We start from the raw sequence: 21028 nt of genomic DNA, 5'->3' as shown, positions 1-21028 counted from the left end.
ACATATTTTGATTTAATGTTTATTTTGCGACTAAAAACCAATTTTAGTAAAAACGTGAGAAAAATAAGCATATTTTTTAAAAAAAATTTTCCGAGTTAAGAATAAGCATAAAACTTCTTTTACTTTGAGAAATACATTTATTTTTAGTATTACAGTTTAAGTTAATGCTGTCAGATATTTCTTAAGTTTCTATTGAAAATATATTTTTTACATACTTTTAAAGCACTTCAGTAAAATTATCATTAATAAGTGCAAGTAAAAGACATTCACAATAATCTGTCGAAGTTCATTCAGTCTTAGAGATAAGTCCAAACTGACAGAATAGAAAGAAATTTAGAGACAATAATTAAAATCTAATAGTTGGATGAAACAACAGCAACTGAAAACTAGTTTTTTGTTCGTTAAGCACTATGAATAATTTGACGTAAGCTTAAGCATTGAACGTTATGTTAAGTATGTCTTGTTTTTTTCCCCAACTTTTTAACTATCAAAAAAAGGAAAATGTGTGAAAAAAGTTTGACTTCTTAGTACTGAAAAGAAAATTGCAAGACATTTTCTAGTTAGAAGATGTTTCATTAAATCTGAATTCTTTCTCTTAAAGGTTGATTCTGAAGGCGAGTTCTTTAAGAAATGTTGAAACCAATTAGAGATTCGAAAATAGTTTATTTTGAAATAAGTTTTGAAGACTTGGAGACATAAATGTTTGAATTTTATTATATAAGTGCTAGAATTGTCAAGTTTCTAAGCAAATTGCTATTTAAAAAAGGATTAAAATAGTACAGAAAAAGTGTCTGATACATTTAAGGATATTCTGATATAATTACTACCTGGTAATAACATTTCTAGTAAAACCACTGTAATTCCGGGGGAAAAAACTAGGATATACGGTAATTAAACCTATCATTTTTCCGATTTTTTCCTTCACTTGGTAACGGTTTACCGGAAATTCTGGCATTCAAATTATAGTTCTGATTACAAAAAATCATACATAAATTTTACCCAATAAACAGTTCTTCTGCCATGCTTTACAGTATTATGATAAAATTATCAAATTTTATCACACAGTATAAATTTCACCATATTCTGGTAGTTATGAAGAAAGCAATTTTTCAGAGTACAGTTCGATATTCAGTATAAAATTTACTTATTCTCAAACTTAAGTATATAATTAATTCAAGAGTGTCGTAATAATGAAAATAGCAAAAAATAATTTGAAAAAATTATAGAATATAAAAAATTATGTTCTACAAAAATATGAGAATTTTATTTTGAAGAATTATATAGTATAAATGTATTTTGCCTATACAATATATTAGTGATTGTTCTTTGTGACAAAAATAAATAAATATTGAAATCATCTTCAGAGAAAGATAGTAAATATTTGTAGGCCATAAACATAAATCTATCTATAAGTTTACAATTTGCCACCTAATGAAAAATATAAATGCTACCTTACAAAATTATTAAATATTTATGATAAATCATTCCCTTCCATACATTTGAAAAACGTATTAAGAAAAAAAGAACCTCTCATTGTGAATTTTGTGGTGGGGCGGGAAATTTAAGTCGAAATGTAGCAAGATTCTACCTCCCTAACACGTGACCACTTTTGACCATGAAAATTTTGAAAAATAATATTTTGGATCGTAAATTCAAATGCATGGGTTCTGTTCAATTTTTGAACTTCATGCAATCGCTTAAATATATGAATTTTAATGCTTGAAAACGTAAAGCTTTAATGAGAAAAATCAGGCACTATATTTCGAAAAATATGTGTACTCCAACTAAAATTCTTTAGCTTCTGAAGGATTCTATGTACTCGATACTAAAACACACATGAGATACAAGATATGTATGACTAGGAAACAGAAGATATATCACTTATCTGTAAAATATCAGGTCACCAAATCTGTGGCTAACTTGTTTTTAATAAACTTATTCAATGCAACTTCACCTATTCAATATACTTGTTTTCAATACACCTTTATTTCTCATAATCAATATCTTGATATTTTGTTAACACAAAAAATTGCATTTTAAAAATAAAAAAATTGAGCTATTCAACAAGTAAAAAGGGAATTTTAAGTATCAATATTTTTGCGTACAATAAACATTTTACTGTGTATAATTAAAATTTTAAATTTATTTTATCTTAATTTATCTATGGTTATTTTGCTGTGTAATTAGAAATAATGTTTTGAGTAATTACAGTTTTGCTGAGTTTCCTGTTTATTTATTTTGCTGAGTAGTTATAAATCAGTAATTATAAATAGTGCAATCAAAATGATAATAAAAACTACGCATTAATAAAGATAATATAGGGTAAACTAACCAGTGAAGGAGCACTTAAGCTTCGCTTGCCTTTTAAAAAATCATATTAACTTCAAAATTCGTAATTTTAGTCAAATGACAGCGTCAACATATTTGATACTAATTGAAAATTATGTAAAAAAATTGAAGAGAACTTACATAATATTGTTTTAAAGTTTTGGAGGTTCAAATAACAAGTAGTAAGAAGACCAAGTGAAGGAACAGCGCTTACCAGTGAATGAACACCCAGTAAAGAAACACTTAATTTTGGTTATTTTTTAATGCTCTTTATGTATTTATAAGCCATAGAAATATTTAAAAACAAGCATATTCTTGAAATTATAACATATAAATACTTGGAAAATGTTAACTTTTTTTTGTAATCATGAATTGAAAATTAAAGTGTCAACATATTAACGCATACTGCTCATTCACTTGGAAATCTATGCCCAGTAAAGGAACATGCCTGTTCCCTCACTGGCTAGAAGTTGTTTTTCGTATTTTTAACATACTTTTGATGCGGAACATCACTTAAGATACAAGAAAATTATAGTTTATATTTTATATTCATTAACTTAGAAAAAAACCCAGTAAAGGAACATTTGTTCCTTCACTGGTTTTTCATCGTTTGGTGATCCAGTGAATAAACATATCAGTACTTGATTATGCTATGATGCTTAAAAAAATAAAACGTAACTTCAATAACTATATTTTGAATTCTTATTTTCACAATGAGAAAAATAAAACTATTACATGCAATTAATTCCACTTCAATCATATAAATACAAGCACTCACCTTATAATTCTTTTCAAGGAAACAAGGTGTTGCAGAGATAATAACAAATTCAAAATTTTTTCCAGAGGCGTCTATTTGACCTTGTAATCCAAAACATGGCTAGATGACTTCCTATTGTTTGGCAGTAAACTACTGTTACGAATCAATCTAAAGAGAAACTTTCAAATTCTTATTTTTAATCAATATATATGAAATGTTCCTTCACTGGTTGGTTTACCCTAGCAACTTTTCTAAAATTGATTTTGCCACAAAATGAGATATTTTTGATGTTTTTTTTTAAATCCCTGTTTCAACTGAGAAGATTATTTTCGTTTTTAGAAAGTTTTATAAACGCCTTTTCTCAACCATTTTGATTGGATTTTTAAAAGCAACTATTTATTTTTGAAGTAAAAAAGCATTGGAATTTGCAATTTAAATCTGATACTAAATGCTCTTTTTATTTACTGTTAATTAAATTGTCAGATTCTTTTAAATCAATATGACATTCATGTTAATTTTATTGAAATTAATTTTTACAAATGTATACTTATCAGTCGTTTTTTATTAAAACATGTGTGTTTTACCCACGGCCAGTTCAGCGAATAGGCAGAATGGGTAGAATGTTTCACCCAATTTATTTCCCTTCCTAATAACTTTGAGAAACTTGTTTAGCTATTCGGAGAAGATTGTAGGTTACCATATTCTAACGAATCAGATCGTATCCAAACTGTTTATTGTGAGAAAAACCGTTTATTAACTGTTTTCACCTAATATCTTTAACTAACCGGAATTTTACAGCACCAACTAGACCTATCTAATGAACATCACTTAGTTCCTTGCTGATGGATAGATATTATGGGACAGAGGGATAATCTGTCTGTCTCATGACGGACAGAGCGGGGTTTGAGTCCCAGCCTTGACACCGAATTCCTGCTTTCTGCATTCCCCAATTTGTGACCCTGGGTGATTGAAATACTATACTCTCATTCACGGATTGATGGTAGAACCATGAAACAGTCAACCTATCTTCAATCTCCAGTTCAATTTACTTTTTACGATTTTAAAAACATTTTAATAATCTATGCACCAAAAGAAGAAATAAACCACTCCCCCTTTTAAACGGAAAATTAAAAATCACTTCAATTAAAAATTACCACTATGCCAATTTTGATTTATTTACTTCGTAGATATTTCTGTTATTAAATATTCATAATTTACAAACTTTTAATTTACTTCTTAATTTAATAAGAATGACTTAGTGATATATCTTTTTTATTTTTAAATAAAAAGTACTGTTTAACTTTATAGAATAAAAAATTGTGATGCATTACATTTTTGAACACAGAACAAACTCTGAAAATTTTAATTTATTCAATTTTTTAATTTAATTATTTTTTGTAGAATAAAATTAATGAATTGAAAGCGAAATTTTTGTTATTATTACTAATTACTTAAAATGAAGAGGAATTGTATGTATAATAATGTATGTATAAGAATTGTATGTATAATATGTATGAATAATCTTTATACCAGATGTAAAAATAAAGAACTTTCACATTCAGACGAGAAAATTAAAATGATTTAAATTAATGAAACACTAGGTTTTATGTCAATTTTGATTTATTTACTTCGTAGATTTTTGTTGTGATTAAAAACTAATATTTTACATACTTTAATTTTAATCACTAAATTAATAAAAAAATACTTCATTGTATACTTTTTTAAATTTTGAAATAAAATTACTTTTTTAGTTAATTAGGAAAAAATACTATTAATAATTTTGGACATGTTAATACTTTTTATAATATTTTTTTTTAGTTCTAAAGTTAAAAATACTATTTAATTTTAGTAGAAAAAATTGCAAAGCAACACATTTTTGAACTTAAAACAAACACTAAAAATAAAATTCTGTTCCGTTCCCCGAAAACATGCTTGAAATGTTACACCGGCGACAATCCCCTTTTCACAGAGTTATTCACATAGGTTAATAACTTATTTACTTCGTATTTTTTTGTTGTCAATAAATATCCGTAATTTACACACTTTTATTATATTTCCTAATTCAATAAGAATAATTAAATAATTGTATTAAGTATTAAATAAGAAATACTATTTAATTTTATTAGACAAATTTGGGAAGCAACACATTTTTCTAATGCATTCGAAATATTGCAAATGCAAAGAATCGATTTAAGTTTTAAACTTTCAAGCCATGAAGAAAGTATCTTTAAAAACATGTTCCAAAATTTCAGTTCCTTTCTCCTAAAACATGCTAGAGATGTTTCACCGGTGACAATCCACTTTTTGTCAGACTTATTTACATAGGTTAATGAATTATTTGCTTCGTAGATTTTTGTTGTTAGTAAAAATATTTAATTTACACTCCATTATTATATTTCCTGATTTAATTAAAGTTATTAACAATATATTTTTTAATTGAAAGTGGAAATACTACTGAAATTTATTATACAAAAACGTGTGGCAACTCTTTTTTGCCATATCAAAAATGTTGCAAATGCAAAAAATCCATCAAAGTTTGAAACTTTCGAGACAGGAAAAAGTATATTTAAGGCATACTCCAAAGTTTCAGTTCAGAAAATTAAAAATAAAAAACATCAGAAAAAGCCAGTTAAGATAGTATGGCAGTTTTTACATATTTAATTCATAGATTAAATAGATTGTTAGTAAAAATTTATAAGATGCAGGAATTTATTTTATTTTCGAATTTAATAAGAATGACTTAACAATTTTATTTAATATGAATTAAAAAATACTATTTAATATTATTTGCAAAAGTTGTGAAACAGCACATTTTTCTGTTATACCAGAAATATTATAAATGCAAGGAATCTATCAAACTTTTAAACTTTCAAGCCATAAAGAACGTTTTTTTTAAACATGCTCCAAAGTTTCAGTTCCTTTCGCCGAAAACGTGCTTGAGATGTCTCAATGGTGACAACTCCCTTTTCGCAGGTGAAAAGAGTGAAATCGAAAATTCGAAAACTGACACAGCTTCCGCGCTCTCTGGCGAGAGTACCAGATACACACGTGGTCTATGATTACCTCCCGGACTGCCAGATTCAGTTTCAGAGAGTCTGCCTGTCCGGTAAGAAGAACTTCTGATTTACTCCCGGATTTCTGCAGCCGCGATCGGATGGCGCACGCTCGCATTGTTTCCGTTTACTGGATTATAGCAACAAGTCTTCATTTGCAAGGTAGGAAATTAAATTACTACTAAGCAAAAGTCAAATGAGAAACAGTGAAAAAATCTACAGATGAAATGACAAACAACGATATTAATAATTAAATTTTTTGATAACAATAGCAACATAAACCGATCAAGTAGCAAATCCCCAGATTTATCAATCAGAAATCATTGATACTGATTATGTGACAAATAATGAAACAAAAAAATTAATCTCTAAATGCTATAAATAAATAAAAAAATGTTAATGGTACTTGAAATATGAACGTGGGTTATATACAAAATATTGTAAAAAAATTAAACCTGAAAAAAAGACTGACTTAAATTCCATAGCTTCTGGGAATATATTTGCAGATAAAAATGAGTAACACAAATGTAAGACCTGAAAAATTATTTGCTGTCATAAAGCTTAAACATGCAGTTAGGGACATGCATCGGTGACATACAGTTTTTTTTAATAAAACTCAAATTACTATAAATAAAAGTTGAAAAATGAATCAATGCCATCGGAGTTAAGTAAAACTTTTATTATGCATAAGCTTATTCAGACAATCCTAATTTAAAAATGACTGGAAATATCGAATAAGCAATCGACAATAGGTTTCACATTCTAGGAAGGAATAAAAGAAAACCTTTATATATTTTTAAATATATATCTTTTTTTAGTAAATATTTTTAAGTAAATTCTTTTCTAAATAAATACCCAAATAAATTGAAATCTTTCACTTTAACAGGTAAAAAAAATTATAACTTAAAGTATCGATACATCTTACAAGTCGCATCAATTTTACTTTACATTAAACAATGCTATTTAAATGGAATTTCAAAGTTTTATTGATTAAGTTAAAATCGGCAGTAATAACATTCCTTAAAAGGAGTTTTCTTAAATTTTATAAAGTACTATTCATTTGTTTTTATTAATTTATATTCTATCCTTGATAAAAATTAAAGAGATTAGTTTTAGATTTTTCCGTAATTAAAACTTAATTTTTATGGTTAGTGTGACAAGATAAAGCATATTTTTGTTAAACGCATATAGGGAAACTGTCCAGAGAACCTAAGATACGTACATTTAGCACCTTTGAGTGCATGTGGTCAACAATCTTTTAACAATCTAATTTTATTAGCTTGAAGCAATGATTGGAATAATTACTATCACGATTGGAATAACCCTTTACTTAATAAAAAAACAGACAAAACAAAACATAAAGAAAACTGTACCAGAAATTAGATAAAATAAGCTAACGAAAATATATATAAAATACAAGAAAATATTTTTAAGCAGACCAGATAATCAATATTTTATAAAGCATTGACTAATAAACTGAAAACTTTATTTTAAGTTAGTTTTTTAACAGTTTTAAGAAAAATACATCTTTTAATTTTTTTTAATTAAAGCAATTTCCTATATAATAAGATATTGTTTTAAAATTTCTGATTTAATAATTTAAATTGAACTGGGAAAATGTTATTCCTTTTTAAAACGCAAGGCAATGTGTAGTCATATTCAATATTCAGTTATTTAAAATTCCGATTTTTGATAATCTTTCCATGTTTTTCTTAACATTAAAATATTAAACTCAAAATACTTTAAACATAATTTCACAAAATTTGAAAAATAAGTAGTGTATTTATTTTAGCTCGAAAATCATAAGACATTGAATGTATAATTTTATGCTTAAAAACAGTAGAAAATGTCATGAAATTTTTTATTTAAAATAGTTTATTTTTAAATGTTATTAACAAACAATGAATCGTTGAATAAAAGAACATATCCAGATTAATTCAACGGAAAAACATAAACAATGGAGAAGTTTTTTAGCAATACAAGAAACTAAAAATATCGTTTCTTAAGAATACTTGATTTTAATATTTATTTGAAATTAATCATCAAAGATTTGAAATACTTTTTTGTATGCTTCTTGAGCACAATAATAGCAAAACAAAAAATGCTTTTGAAAGAATAGATTAAATGAAGTATACTTTAAAACCTTGCTATTTTCAATATTTATGAGAACTGGAATAGCAAAAAATTTTATTTTCTCATGAATCTTATAATTAGAAGCAGGCATTCCTTAATATTTTAATTTGTCTTCATTTTTATAAGAAAATCTAAAATATTATTTGATATATAGTAAAATATTTGTAAAAATTTAATTAATTTTCCTATAATTATTGTTTAAAATCATTTCGACACATTGTTCCAAAGCTGAAACAATCATATAATTAGGGAAAAACTATTAAAAATGTTACTGATACTTCATATTCAATCTAAGGACAATATTAAACTAAGTTTTATCTTATAATATAATCTTACAGATAAAAATAAAAATCTTTTTCTCTCTACGAAAGAGAATTAATAGATTTATTAAAAAAAGAAAGAAAAAAAATCTTTGAGGATTTGTCTATTAATTTCGAATATAAATAATTTCTAATTAATACACAGTTCTTCTTAAAGGCTTCAATAGAATAGATCAAATTTATTTGCTTGTATGAAATAAAAAACCAACTTGAAATAATTTTGAAATTCCAGATTTACTAACTATCAAAAATAGATAAAAACAAAGTATAAAAAGCCTTAAAAAGTATAAATAACCAAAATTAAAACGCAAGAGTCCGTTACGGTATTAAAATTAAATTACATTTTCAGTGCCTAGACATCATTATGAATTAATATGAAGTCATTCAGTTTTTGTTGAAAACAATTATTTATAAGTTACAAGACAAATGTATGTTTTTAGACTTTTTTTATCTAAATATTAATGATAAAATTAATTATATTTACTATCAAATTTATAACAAAGTTAATTAAGCTTATTAAATTATTTTTTATAAAACTAAAAAATGCTGGTATATTTTATATGTTTTTAGTATTAATGGCGCAAGTTTACAAAGTTGAAACAAATATTTAAATTTAAAAAAATCGAGAAAGCTAAATATGTGCTGTAATTATTTTTAAAAAAAAATTATTTATCAATTAATGTCATTTCCCTGTTTATAAGTTATGTTTTGCTGCTGAGCTTGAAATAATAGAACAATTTTAATTTAAGTTTTATTGTGTTCTTATTCTATGTAAATACTACGAAAATCCAATAAACACAAATGAAACTAATACATGTGATGTGGTTGCATCACACTTGAATCGTTTTTTTAATTTTTATTTTTATTTTAACTGGTTTGATTCACTTTTGTTACTTATCATTCGCAAGGAAAATTTTTAGTTCAGTTGTTTAAGTTTTGGTTTTGTTAATCATGGTGGCATTTCTACCTTTAAATTTATTGATCGATATTTTTAGAACGAATTTTTATTTAACTGTGCCCGTTAAAGGGTTATGTATCCCTCGCGTGCTCTTTTAGCGTCAATCGATGAATATGCGTTACCTCTAAAGGTTACATGTCAAGGTGAAAATCTGAAATCAGATATTGTATTATAACAGTAATTTTCTAACTTTGTAGTGTAACTACCACTATGATTATTAAACATCAATTCCCTACTATGTAAGACATGATAACTCCATTCTATCCTATATGCCACCATAATGTAGCATAACACAAAATGTTTTAATGCACCGTAAATTATTTCATGATGCATGGGTCAGGCACCCAATTTATTTTAAATAAAGTAAATAAAGTCTATTCTATCTAAGGGCACCTTTTGATAGATGAAGGTTGACATTGTCGATAGATTAGCCCCACATGGGTGACTCGCGGGTGTGATCAGAACATGTGACCTCGACCGACACGCCTACCTTGGCTAAAACGCCTACTTCGATTTGAAGAGACTTAGTTGGATGGATGGTTCATAGTGTAAAATTGACTTGTGATTGCGACTTTGTCCTCTTCACGCTGTTGCTACTCAGTCTTGGTCTCACGCAACTGGGACCTGTACACACCCGACTGCTAATTTTAGGACAGGAGCGTCCACGATCGGGACCCTAGAACAGCTGTCACAACAAACGCTCGAAACTCGGTGAACTTAATATAGAACTCCCGGGCTTTCACAAAACGGCAACTAATGCTGTCTTTTCAACGAATTCTATCCCTGATAAATATCTGGTGGGGAATATTGTTTCGTAACTACCACTATGATTGTTAAACCTCAATTTCTTACCATATAAAGCATGGTAACTCGATTTTATCTAGGGGCACATTTTGATGGATGAAGTGGACACCTTTTGATATACACACTAGCTATAACTACTCTCCCCACAACTTTATATTTACCTTAGTTACTTATTAAAATATATTTACCTTAGCCACTAAATCAAAGAAATCAAACCATTGATTTTAAATAGCAAAAGCATTTTGCACTTTTCTAAATATCTGTTTGAACTATTAGAAAGTAAATGAGCTAAAAAATAAAAATAATATTAATATGAAAATATTAATATTTATGCTTATGTCGTTGCGTTCAATTTAAAATATAATGATAAATATCTAAGAATAAGAATCCATATGAAGAAAGTAATACAAACGGACGAAATAAAGTTAGAGCTCTGAGAGGAAGCAAGGAAAAGGGAAACTAATATTCGAATTTAACATATTTAGATCAGTCTTTATGGTTTTATAACTTCAACTTTAGTGTACAAAATAATTTATGAAACGAAAGAGACTTATAAATGTATTAGTTTTTGAAAATACATACTTTTTTTAACGATAACTTGGAAATTTGTCTGTCAAAGAGGGGTAACTGAAATCTGGAAATAATGGCTTCAATACTTTAGCAAGAAAAACAATTGAAATTTCGGACACCTAAATGTTAGTTTCCTTTTGAATAGTTAGCCACATATATTGATCTATTAAAATGAGTAAAATACTTTTTGAACACATATATAAACTTTATTTGCTAAATAAAGTTTATATATCTGTTATAAATTTTATACATAATCGGCGTAAAAAAATTTATTTATTATTTTTCTACAGTTTATTTAATAGTAATGCAAAAACACTGGCAATTAAGTTACACAATTTTTTTATAATATTAAATATTCAGTGTGAACTTTCCAAGTATTGAACGAAAAATTTAGAAGCATTATTTTTTAAATTATTACTCAAAAACAATTAAATTTTTTGTCAAAATTTTATATTTTGTAATTAAAAATCACATATTTTAAACTATGAAAATTAGTAGTAAATACGTATACCTTGTAACTTAAAAAGAATTTTAGAATTATAAAATATGATAAATGTAAATAGTGAAATGTAATATAAAAAGTATTATACTTCGAATGAAACTACGTTTGGTGAAACAAAAAAATTGCATGAATTTTGTTTTCATTTCCCGGGATAATTGAATACATAAAAAATTAACTGGTCCCACCAATCATGAACTAGAATCACGTTCTTTCCTTTTAAACTTTTACGCATGTTTTAAACTTAATTAACTAGCAAAAAGATCCATGTAAGTAAATTGTATATTTTATAAAGTATAATTGTATATTTTATTAAGTAATTGTATATTTTATCAACTCTTACGTGATACATTTATTACATTTAATCAACTGTAATGAGCATGTAATTAATTTCTTTTTTAAAAAAGCCCACTAAACAAAATGCTAATTTTCTCGTCTCTTTCAAGGATGATTCTTCTAAAGTAGAAAGCATTTTTGCATTTTAAGTTATAAATTATTGCTCTAAATCATTTAACACAGAAGCCTGAAATAACAGCACTTTTTGAACAATAAATTGTTAGAAGTCTTATGAAACCAAGCTTTCACCATTAGTAAACAAAACGGATGATATTTATGAAAATATCCCCGCATGAATTTACTAAACATTTCCCTTCAAGGGAAACAATACAAATAAATTCTCAGAAATCCTAGCAAGATCATATATTTTCAAAATTTACGAACAACATTTAAAGTTCTCATTCTCCCTGTTGCATGCATTTCTTTCTTCTTTTGTAACTCGATCGGTTTAATTACTCTTTCGCCGTGCGTGTTTCTATCAAGTAACAGGGGCATGCGACCGCTTGATTGTTTCCTGGATCAGTTCCTTATTCATGAACAAGACGGAATTAATTCGGATCATCGTGTAATGCATCTCCATTACAAGAGGCAAGAATGTGGAAAGAAATTAATAAATATTGAGAAATGGTTTCCTTTGATTGGTCCCGAAATAAAATAAATTATTAAATTGCGGTTTAATTATAAAATATTGTTATTCAAATGAAATTAATGTTAAAATTGAGAAGTTTTTCATGAAAAGTAAGTTAATATTGAATAAAATACTCTTAATTAGAAAAAAAACTAGAAAATGAAAGAAGGATAAAATTCTACTATTTGTCTTTTAATACATCAAGATAGATTTTTATTTTATTTTATTTGAAATGCAAATTTTAAGGAAATCCATATGTGAACTTATCTAATATTTAAAAAATTGGTGGGTAAAACCAGTAAAAATTAATAATAAAGTCATCACGACTATACTAAGGTAATGAAAGTAGATGATAACGATAAAAAAAAATATAAAAATGATATTTGTCAATTATTTGACTTAAAAAACATCGAGATGGTGTTTTTAGTTTTTTTTTTTTACTTTATTTGAAATGTAAACTTTGATTTAGAAATCCATCTGTAAATACATTCAAAATTTTCAAAAAAATCACAAAACTAGTTAAATATTAATCATCAATCATCACGGCAATAAAGTCAGAAATGTAAATAATAATAATAATAATATTTACTGTTAACGCAAAGTTAATTTCATTTACATGACGAAGTTTCAAAGTTAAAATCAAGTTGTTTTACGTTACACAATATGTTCGATTGAAAATTAACTTCAAATTTAGAATAAAATTATTGATTTCAGTGTAAATATCATATTTTTGGGACTAAGTTATAATACATTTTAAATAAATGGACCATTAATTCAAATAAATAATAAGCTGCAAACAGCATATTAGAATGTAATTTTTTTTCTTTAAAATATAACTTTCGACTCAAAAATTTTACAAATTTTAAAAACTAAGAACAAAAGGTACTAATACTTATAGTAAAAACGTAAATATCATAATTTTCTTTCAAGACTAATATTATTTTAATAATTATTTTTGTAAATGAATACTATCAATTAATTGTTAATACTTCATCGAATTGATTATGTTTATTTATTAATTTATTTTTTATTTTATTTCCAATGAGCTGCACAATTGGTCTTGCCGATGAGCAGACCTAGAAAGTCCTGAAAGAGTGGATACCACCTCCAGAGGTGGTATCCACTCTTTCAGGACAACCACAATGGGTGAGATACCGTTGGTCATGTTAATTTGGCGTTGGTCATGTTAATTTGGACGTCTAGTTTCTGCCACACTAGATGGCCGCACCGAGACTCTACTTGGATGCTAAAGTGCACTAGGAATTTAATTTTGCCGGAAATGCCAAGAGCCAATAAGGCACGCCAGGGATCTTTTACATGCCGCATAATCATACGACATGGCCGCTGAGGATTTTCTGCATGCCGAAAATCCGGTGTCTGGGCCGGGGATTGAACCTGCAGACTTGGGCTCAGAAGGCCGACGACAAACCAACTGCACCACCCAGCCACCGATTATGTTTATTAATTTCATGGAATGTTAAGTTGAAATACTGTACAAAAATCAAAAAATGAGTAATATTCTAAAGTATGAAGCTATAACTTTACTTTTATGTTCATTGCTGATGTATTACATATTACAAGTCGAATAAAGTTTGAAGTGTGTGCATTTATTCTCCTTAAATCAACTCACTATAAGATAAGACAATAAAATTGATTTATATTTCTTCACTTTCAAATTAATTGCTTTGTAACTCTCCATGACATTTTCTACTTTTTTTACAATTATATTTGAAGAAAAAAAGTAAAGTATTATCCACGGAGAATTGGGAAACAAAGAGAAATGTTTCTTTTCTGTTTAAAAAAGTTACATTTGTAATAGAATTACTTTGTGTTTTCTCTTTCATTTTTCTAGTGTTCTAGCTTTCTATCATTTCCAATTGTTTTTAAAATTAAGAACTTGGAGTAATCCACTATCTTATTTTTACCTCAAACATTTTTCTCTTTCCTAATCCAACTCGATGAACATTTGTTATAAATTTAATATGACGGCATTTTTTTGTGGGAAGATTATTTTCCCTTAAAAAAAGTCTAAAGAAGATTTAAAAACATATCGTTGCAAAATATCTTTAAAATAATTTATTTTCTTTTCTTTTAAATGATTAAATATTTTTAAAAATATTTAAGCATCGTAGTTTTTACATAGAAAAGAGTTTTAAACAGTATTTACAAAATAATTTATTCTTAAAGAGCAATATGTTTTAAAACTTAAAATATTCACAAATATATTTTTTAATGCACTACTTCTCAAATTTCGAATACGCTTTAATGACAAATACAGTTTAAACAAATCATTTTGCTGTTTTACTCAAAGGTTTTTTCATACCCTGCTTACGAATCACAAAAAATGCTTTTTTTCTGACCATGAACAAAGTATAGCATCTAAATTAAAAAGTATGCAATTCTAGGATATCAAAATGTTTTACTGCATTGACGCAGATTTCGTTTCACTGATTTAATTTCCAATTAATTTCCACTGATTTAATTTAATTTCCAATTCAAATATTGTTTAAACTCATTAATATTTCATGGTTATCAAGAGGAATTCATAAGCACATTTGATGTTTCTTTTAAAAATTCGGTTACCATAAACATGTTAAATATTTCTGGTAAATGTATTTACTAGTAGTGATGAGAGAGTATCATAATTTCAAAGAGTTACTTTGAATCAATTATTCTAACAGTAAATGCTAACTGAAGACAGTTATATGTAAACTTATGATTAAGTGAACATAGCATATATACGGTTTACTACTTATTAAATTGCACTAAATATTTATCATAATTGCATAATAAGATATTATAAGATGACTCTGTTATAAGGTTTCATATACAAGTTTTTCGACTAATACAAGCTTCCGAACTTATTACTGAAGAAAGACAAAAATATTTGTATCTTCTTTGTTTATTAATAACTATAATATAAGATTTTAATACAATATGGCATGAGGCAGCAAGATGACTGTATTCATTTAATGATATATAGAGACATTTAATCAATAGATTATTTTGAGGCATGATGATTACAATGAACCTTTATTATTTTCTTTAATTACCCTAAAAAATAACTATTTTTCACTTGAAACGCCTACTGGACTGTCTGGATGCCTGATTGACTACCTGCATTTAATTTTTTTATATTTCTTTACTTTAACTATTGAGTTGATAAAATGTGTTGGTAATTAATTTTTAAAATGATTTTGTGACTCAAGCATTTTTAAAAAGTGTTTAAAATCTAACTTTTTAAACTAAACTTCCTGAACAACACAAATTGGAATAAAAACTTACAGATAAATTGATGCATATTACGTCATTATATAAACTGATACTAAACAGGTATTTAATTTAAGATTAGGAAATCGAATTTAGTTTTCATATTTACAAGACAAGATGAATTGAAAGACTTTTCCGCCAGTTAAATTCAAAATTATTTAAAAGTATAAGATTTTGATTCATTTATGTATCGAAATATTTTAAGATACAAAAATGCATAATTGAACAATTAATCACGAATCTTGTTCGAAGCTTGTAGTTTTTAAATTAGAAGGAGGTATTTCTTTTACAACAACTGATGCAGACCCATTTTGAGTTGTGTCAATTGATTCAAATCTACTTATAATAATGAATCTCTTTTTAAAATAATTTGATTCTAAATATTCCAAGGATAACGAACCAAAATTGTTCAATAAAAATCCCAAGCTAAAAAATTTAATTTGTGGTTAAATATAGGAAACAATTTTTGGGTATGAATAGATTTAAAATATTATAAAAAAGTTGAATATTTATTTAACGTAAAGTTAACACTGCCACGAGCTTTTCGTAATACTGTTTCAGTTAAGTCATTTTAATACGTTTTCAGTTAAACCTGTTTTTAAATGGATAGAGTAAAACTAAATTTCTCTTCAAGTAAAAAAATTCCCTGATGTTATCTTAATAGAAACCAGAATCGTATGCAGTTTTATTTTTATAAATGGTGATTTCTAAGCCAATGAAAAAATTCAATATTAGAAACATCTTTACCGTGTGATCTTAATGAAATTATATATTCCACTGTATATAGTGTCCTTTCCCAAGCTTCAAAATATCAGTATGCCAAATTTCCTCGCTTTCCTTTGAATAGCTTAGTATTCTATAAAAGAAAGATAGACATTCTTTGTGATAAACATGAAAAAGCATTTTTTGCACAAATGTACTGTGTTTGCCTTTTCCAATTTTAATACCATATTTTTTACTTTTCTCTGTCCTTAAGGCTATTACTTTTTCGGTACTTTTAATTGTACGAGAAAGTTAATTACATAAAAAAAAGTTTTTGTGCAATAAATATTAAAATAAATTGAACAAATTCACGCAAAAATATGCACTAGTGTATATAGGTGCTTTACAAATTACATATTTTCCTTTAGTTTTATTTCTCAAATAATCCCAACACATTCATTTACGGAACACCACTAATTAGTGATACATATTCGTTAATTCTCTTTAATTTCCACGTCTGTCCATATTGCCCACAGTGTACTTTTCAAGCCTCGAAATTTCAGTGTACCAAATTTTCTTGCTTTCGGTTATATTGTTTAGTAGTCTGCAAAGGAACGATAGATATTCTTTGTTATAAACGTAAAAAAATCTTTTTTTTTTGCATTTTGTACAGTGTGCGTCTTTTGTACTGTGCCCATTTTGTTATTTTTCTCTATCCTTAAGCCTATTACCTTTTCGGTACTTTTAATAGTATGAGTAATTTAATTGAATAAAGAAGCTTTCATGCAGTAAATCGAATAAAGTCACTTAAAAATATTCACAAATATATAAAGGTATTTCACAAATTACGTATTTTCCTTTAGTTTTAATTTTCAAATAATCACAACGCATTTATATACAGAACACCACTAATTAGCAATACATATTTGCTAATTCTCTTTAAACTTATACTGAATTTTTAAGTAATTATCCAAAGGCATTTTCAAAATTGCAAATTTGAATCTTAATATATTTAGATTCATGATTGAATAAAAGTTTTTAATATTTAAATAATCTTAAATGTAACTAGAGAAAAGTCTTTCAATTCATCTAATATTTCAAATATTAAAGCAAAGTTTCATTAGCCCACTTAATCTTAAATTAATTACCCGTTTTTTTTTTCTTATTTGAAATGATTAAATATAAGAAGGCAAATACATGAAACATTCAACTATCTGACTCAAATATCGTTAAAGTAAATATTTGTTGCGATAATTTTATTTTTGAAATATTTTTGAATAAATTCAGAATATTTCATTCAGATTTAGATGCACTGTTTGTTTTACACTTAATTCATATTGCTTGATTTCTGATAATTAATTATGGATTTTAGACGCTGCATAGGAAATTGTTAAGTAGAACAGCATAAGTATGGAGATGGGGGCGATGTATTTTAAAGTATAGACATTTTTTAAATCTTCCCCATAGTAATTTATGATGATCTATAATTTCGTGATATATCATGAATGAAATGTTTTGCAATAACCATTGATTGCAATGTTTTTATCCCTATTAAATATTGATTGCGGTATCAATTTCGAAATTTATAGGAAATGATATTATCTTGACTATTCATACAGCAAATGATGCGCATAATGGAATTTTTCTTTTTCATGCTGCGATTCTTAGTTCAAAAAATTGGCAATTTTGTTTAGAATAACTAGAAATGCTTAGCAAAATGTTAATTTATTTTTAATTCCGGTAACGCAATCTATTAAGCTTCCATTACCCTTCCATTGTCTCTACTCGTCCGTCTATGGGCAGTTGACATCCTTCGCTCTTGGTAGTGTACTACTTTTGCCCAACAGTGCAACATATATATACTTTCGAATGTTTGATTTACATATGTCCCTTAGGAAAATTTGAAATAGAGAAGCCTATGGTAATCTATGGCAACCTATGGCTACCATAGAAATTTGTATGGCAAGGTACCATACGCCTATGGTTACCATAGAGATTTGTATGGCACAACCCCATAAATCTATGGCCACCATAGAAATTTGTATGGCAAGATACCATACGCCTATGGTAACCATAAAGATTTGTATGTCAGTATACCATAGGCCAATGGGAACCATAAGGATTTGTAAGGCACGTCACCATTGGCCTATGGCAACCATAGAAATTCATATGGCAGTATACCATAGGCTAATGGTTACCATAAAGATTTGTATGGCAGTATACCATAGAGAAAAGCTGATCTAGATCCCCACCAATGAAGCAACAACTTCTGTGGAGTCCTCAAAAACATCTTCTAAAAGAAATAAATATTCATTTTTTCACCCCGAAGTAAATTTAATTCAACATGTAATCCCACAAAGCATTCCAGGGGAGACTTTTCCGGCCTCCGGGTGGTCAATTTTCCCATTTTTGAGTGTTTGAAATCCAATGTTCCATTCTTTTAGGCTAAGAATATCAGACCGCCATATTAACGTGTAATTCACTACAAGTGGAATCGTTCGCTAACTTTCGCGACTTATTTTAATATTTTTTCGATCTCATTCTTGGTCAAAAACATTTTATAACAAAACGCCTATGCGATTATCTATCTGAATTTATTAAGTTTTTAATTTCCTGTGGTCTGGTACTTTTATTATCTGTATCTTTTTAAAATATGTCGCGATTGGGAATAGGTTTTCACTATGTTAAATTTTGCCATTTGTTACCGCTGACTTTGTACACTTTAATTAATATCTTGCTGTTTATATTTTTATCTAAATTTTTTATATTTCTTTCTCCCAACTGTTTGTGATTAAATGACATCTTTCTTTTTATTTTATCCCCTCCCTCTGATTTTATATAAATTTTTAAATTCACATCACTTTTCCATTATTAATGGTGTTCTATTCACTATAGCAATTTGTAAACAATCTTCATGATGAAAAATGCAGTTAAATGCTTATGATCAAGCCAGATCATCATTTCTTAAATAATTAAAAAATTTTAATTTTTTAATTTCTTCGGTGGTAATTTCATTTCACTGCTGTCATATATCGATATCAAAGTCAGTATTTACATTCTCATTAGTTTTTGATTTTAAATCCACTTAGGCTCTTGCAATGCATTTTTACATTATCTTACATATGTTAGGGCTTTATATTTTTATTTTGTGTTTAATTTTTGCTTGCTATTAAATTGTTCTTTATCATGTCTCTGCGTTTTACTATCTTACAACTAATATTTCTAAAGTATTCACATATACTTGTACAATATTCTGTTACATATTTATACATAGCTTAGGGTCATCACTTAACTAGATTTGCTGGATTACTGGTTGACAATTGTTTTGCTTCAATATCATCAACGGGACAGTCCCTGGCCATATCATCTGCTGCTGTTACCAAAAATGCGTTTAACAATTTAATCTTTCCTTAAGTGTACAACTTTTTCGTCATAGCGATTTCCAATACCCAATTAATTTTTATTTGCTATCCCTGACCAAGTGTTAATTTGTCAATAGCAATTATAAATTTTTCCAATTTTAATCATGTCTTAAACATGCTTTGTATTTACCAATGTTTCTATATTGCGTTTTCTTTTCTAACTGTGCTTAACACAACTCAACATAAATTTTCTGAGTTAGCTTAGTATCACATATCAACATTTTAAACAATTTCATGCTCGCTCCGACCATCGGACCATTATTTTCTTTCTCTTTCTTTTAGGTTCCTCTAATATCTGACGCTTATCTAACTAATTATGATACCAATAACGTTTTTTATACTCGCTCCGACTTCCAGACCCACTTTCCATTTTCTTGTTTTTAACAGCTTTAACAAATATTGGTTGATTGTACTCAATATATTTTGCTCCTAATCAACTTAACCAATATTTTCCCCACTCGCTCCGACCACCGGGCCCATTTTCCATCGGTTAGTACTAACCGTTAAAAATTTATTTGAAAAAGAGCAACATTCAGAAAGGATTCTGCAAGTCAAACAGGGGAAGTTATCAAAGAAATTTAAAAAAAAGCTTTATATATTTATTCTACAATTATTAAGTTTTGCATTTTTAAAAGATTCCAGTGCGAAAGATTCTTGTAAGTAATTATTTTTTGATGTATGGTAAAATATCAACGACAAATGTTGCCATAGCTGTATGGCAAAGCTGTACCATAGCCTATGGAAAAATTTTTCTTCATAAGATGTAGCACATCTTAGTTTTATGGGAAAAATTTGCCATATAAAAAATGTCATAGGATATTCCTATGGGGTTTTGCCTATGGTAAAATTTTGCCATACACTTTGGCCATATACGTATGGCAAAATTTTGGTATGCATGTATGACAAAAATTTGCCAGATAAAAAATGCCGTAGGATATTCCTATGGGGTTTTGCCTATGGTAAAATTTTGCCATATACGTATGGCAAAATTTTGCCATACATGTGTGGCAAAAATATGCCATATAAAAAATGCCATAGGATATTCCTATGGGGTTTTGCCTATGGTAAAATTTTGCCATGTACGTATGGCAAAATTTTTCCATACATGAATGGCAAAAATATGCCATATAGAAAAATGCCATAGAATATTCCTATGGGGTTTTGCCTATGGCGAAATTTTGCCATACCTATATGGCAAAATTTTACCATAGGCAAAACCCCATAGGAATATCCTATGGCATTTTTTAT

The 21028-nt window shown here is 27.3% G+C and overlaps 1 protein-coding gene across 1 annotated transcript in view; it reads left to right on the top strand.

The window, feature by feature from the left end:
- The first annotated feature begins 6099 nt into the window (after nucleotides 1-6099).
- Nucleotides 6100-21028, top strand: part of LOC122271584 (cell adhesion molecule Dscam1-like) — a 384849-nt gene continuing 369920 nt past the window's right edge. The window contains exon 1 of the mRNA XM_071184629.1: nucleotides 6100-6300. Within this exon, the coding sequence (XP_071040730.1) occupies nucleotides 6141-6300 (160 nt within the window). The 5' untranslated portion in view covers nucleotides 6100-6140. The remainder of the gene's footprint in view (nucleotides 6301-21028) is intronic.

Source organism: Parasteatoda tepidariorum, chromosome 8 (genome assembly GCF_043381705.1).
Source record: "Parasteatoda tepidariorum isolate YZ-2023 chromosome 8, CAS_Ptep_4.0, whole genome shotgun sequence".
NCBI classification, from domain to species: domain Eukaryota; kingdom Metazoa; phylum Arthropoda; class Arachnida; order Araneae; family Theridiidae; genus Parasteatoda; species Parasteatoda tepidariorum.
This window is presented reverse-complemented; position numbering and strand designations above follow the sequence as displayed.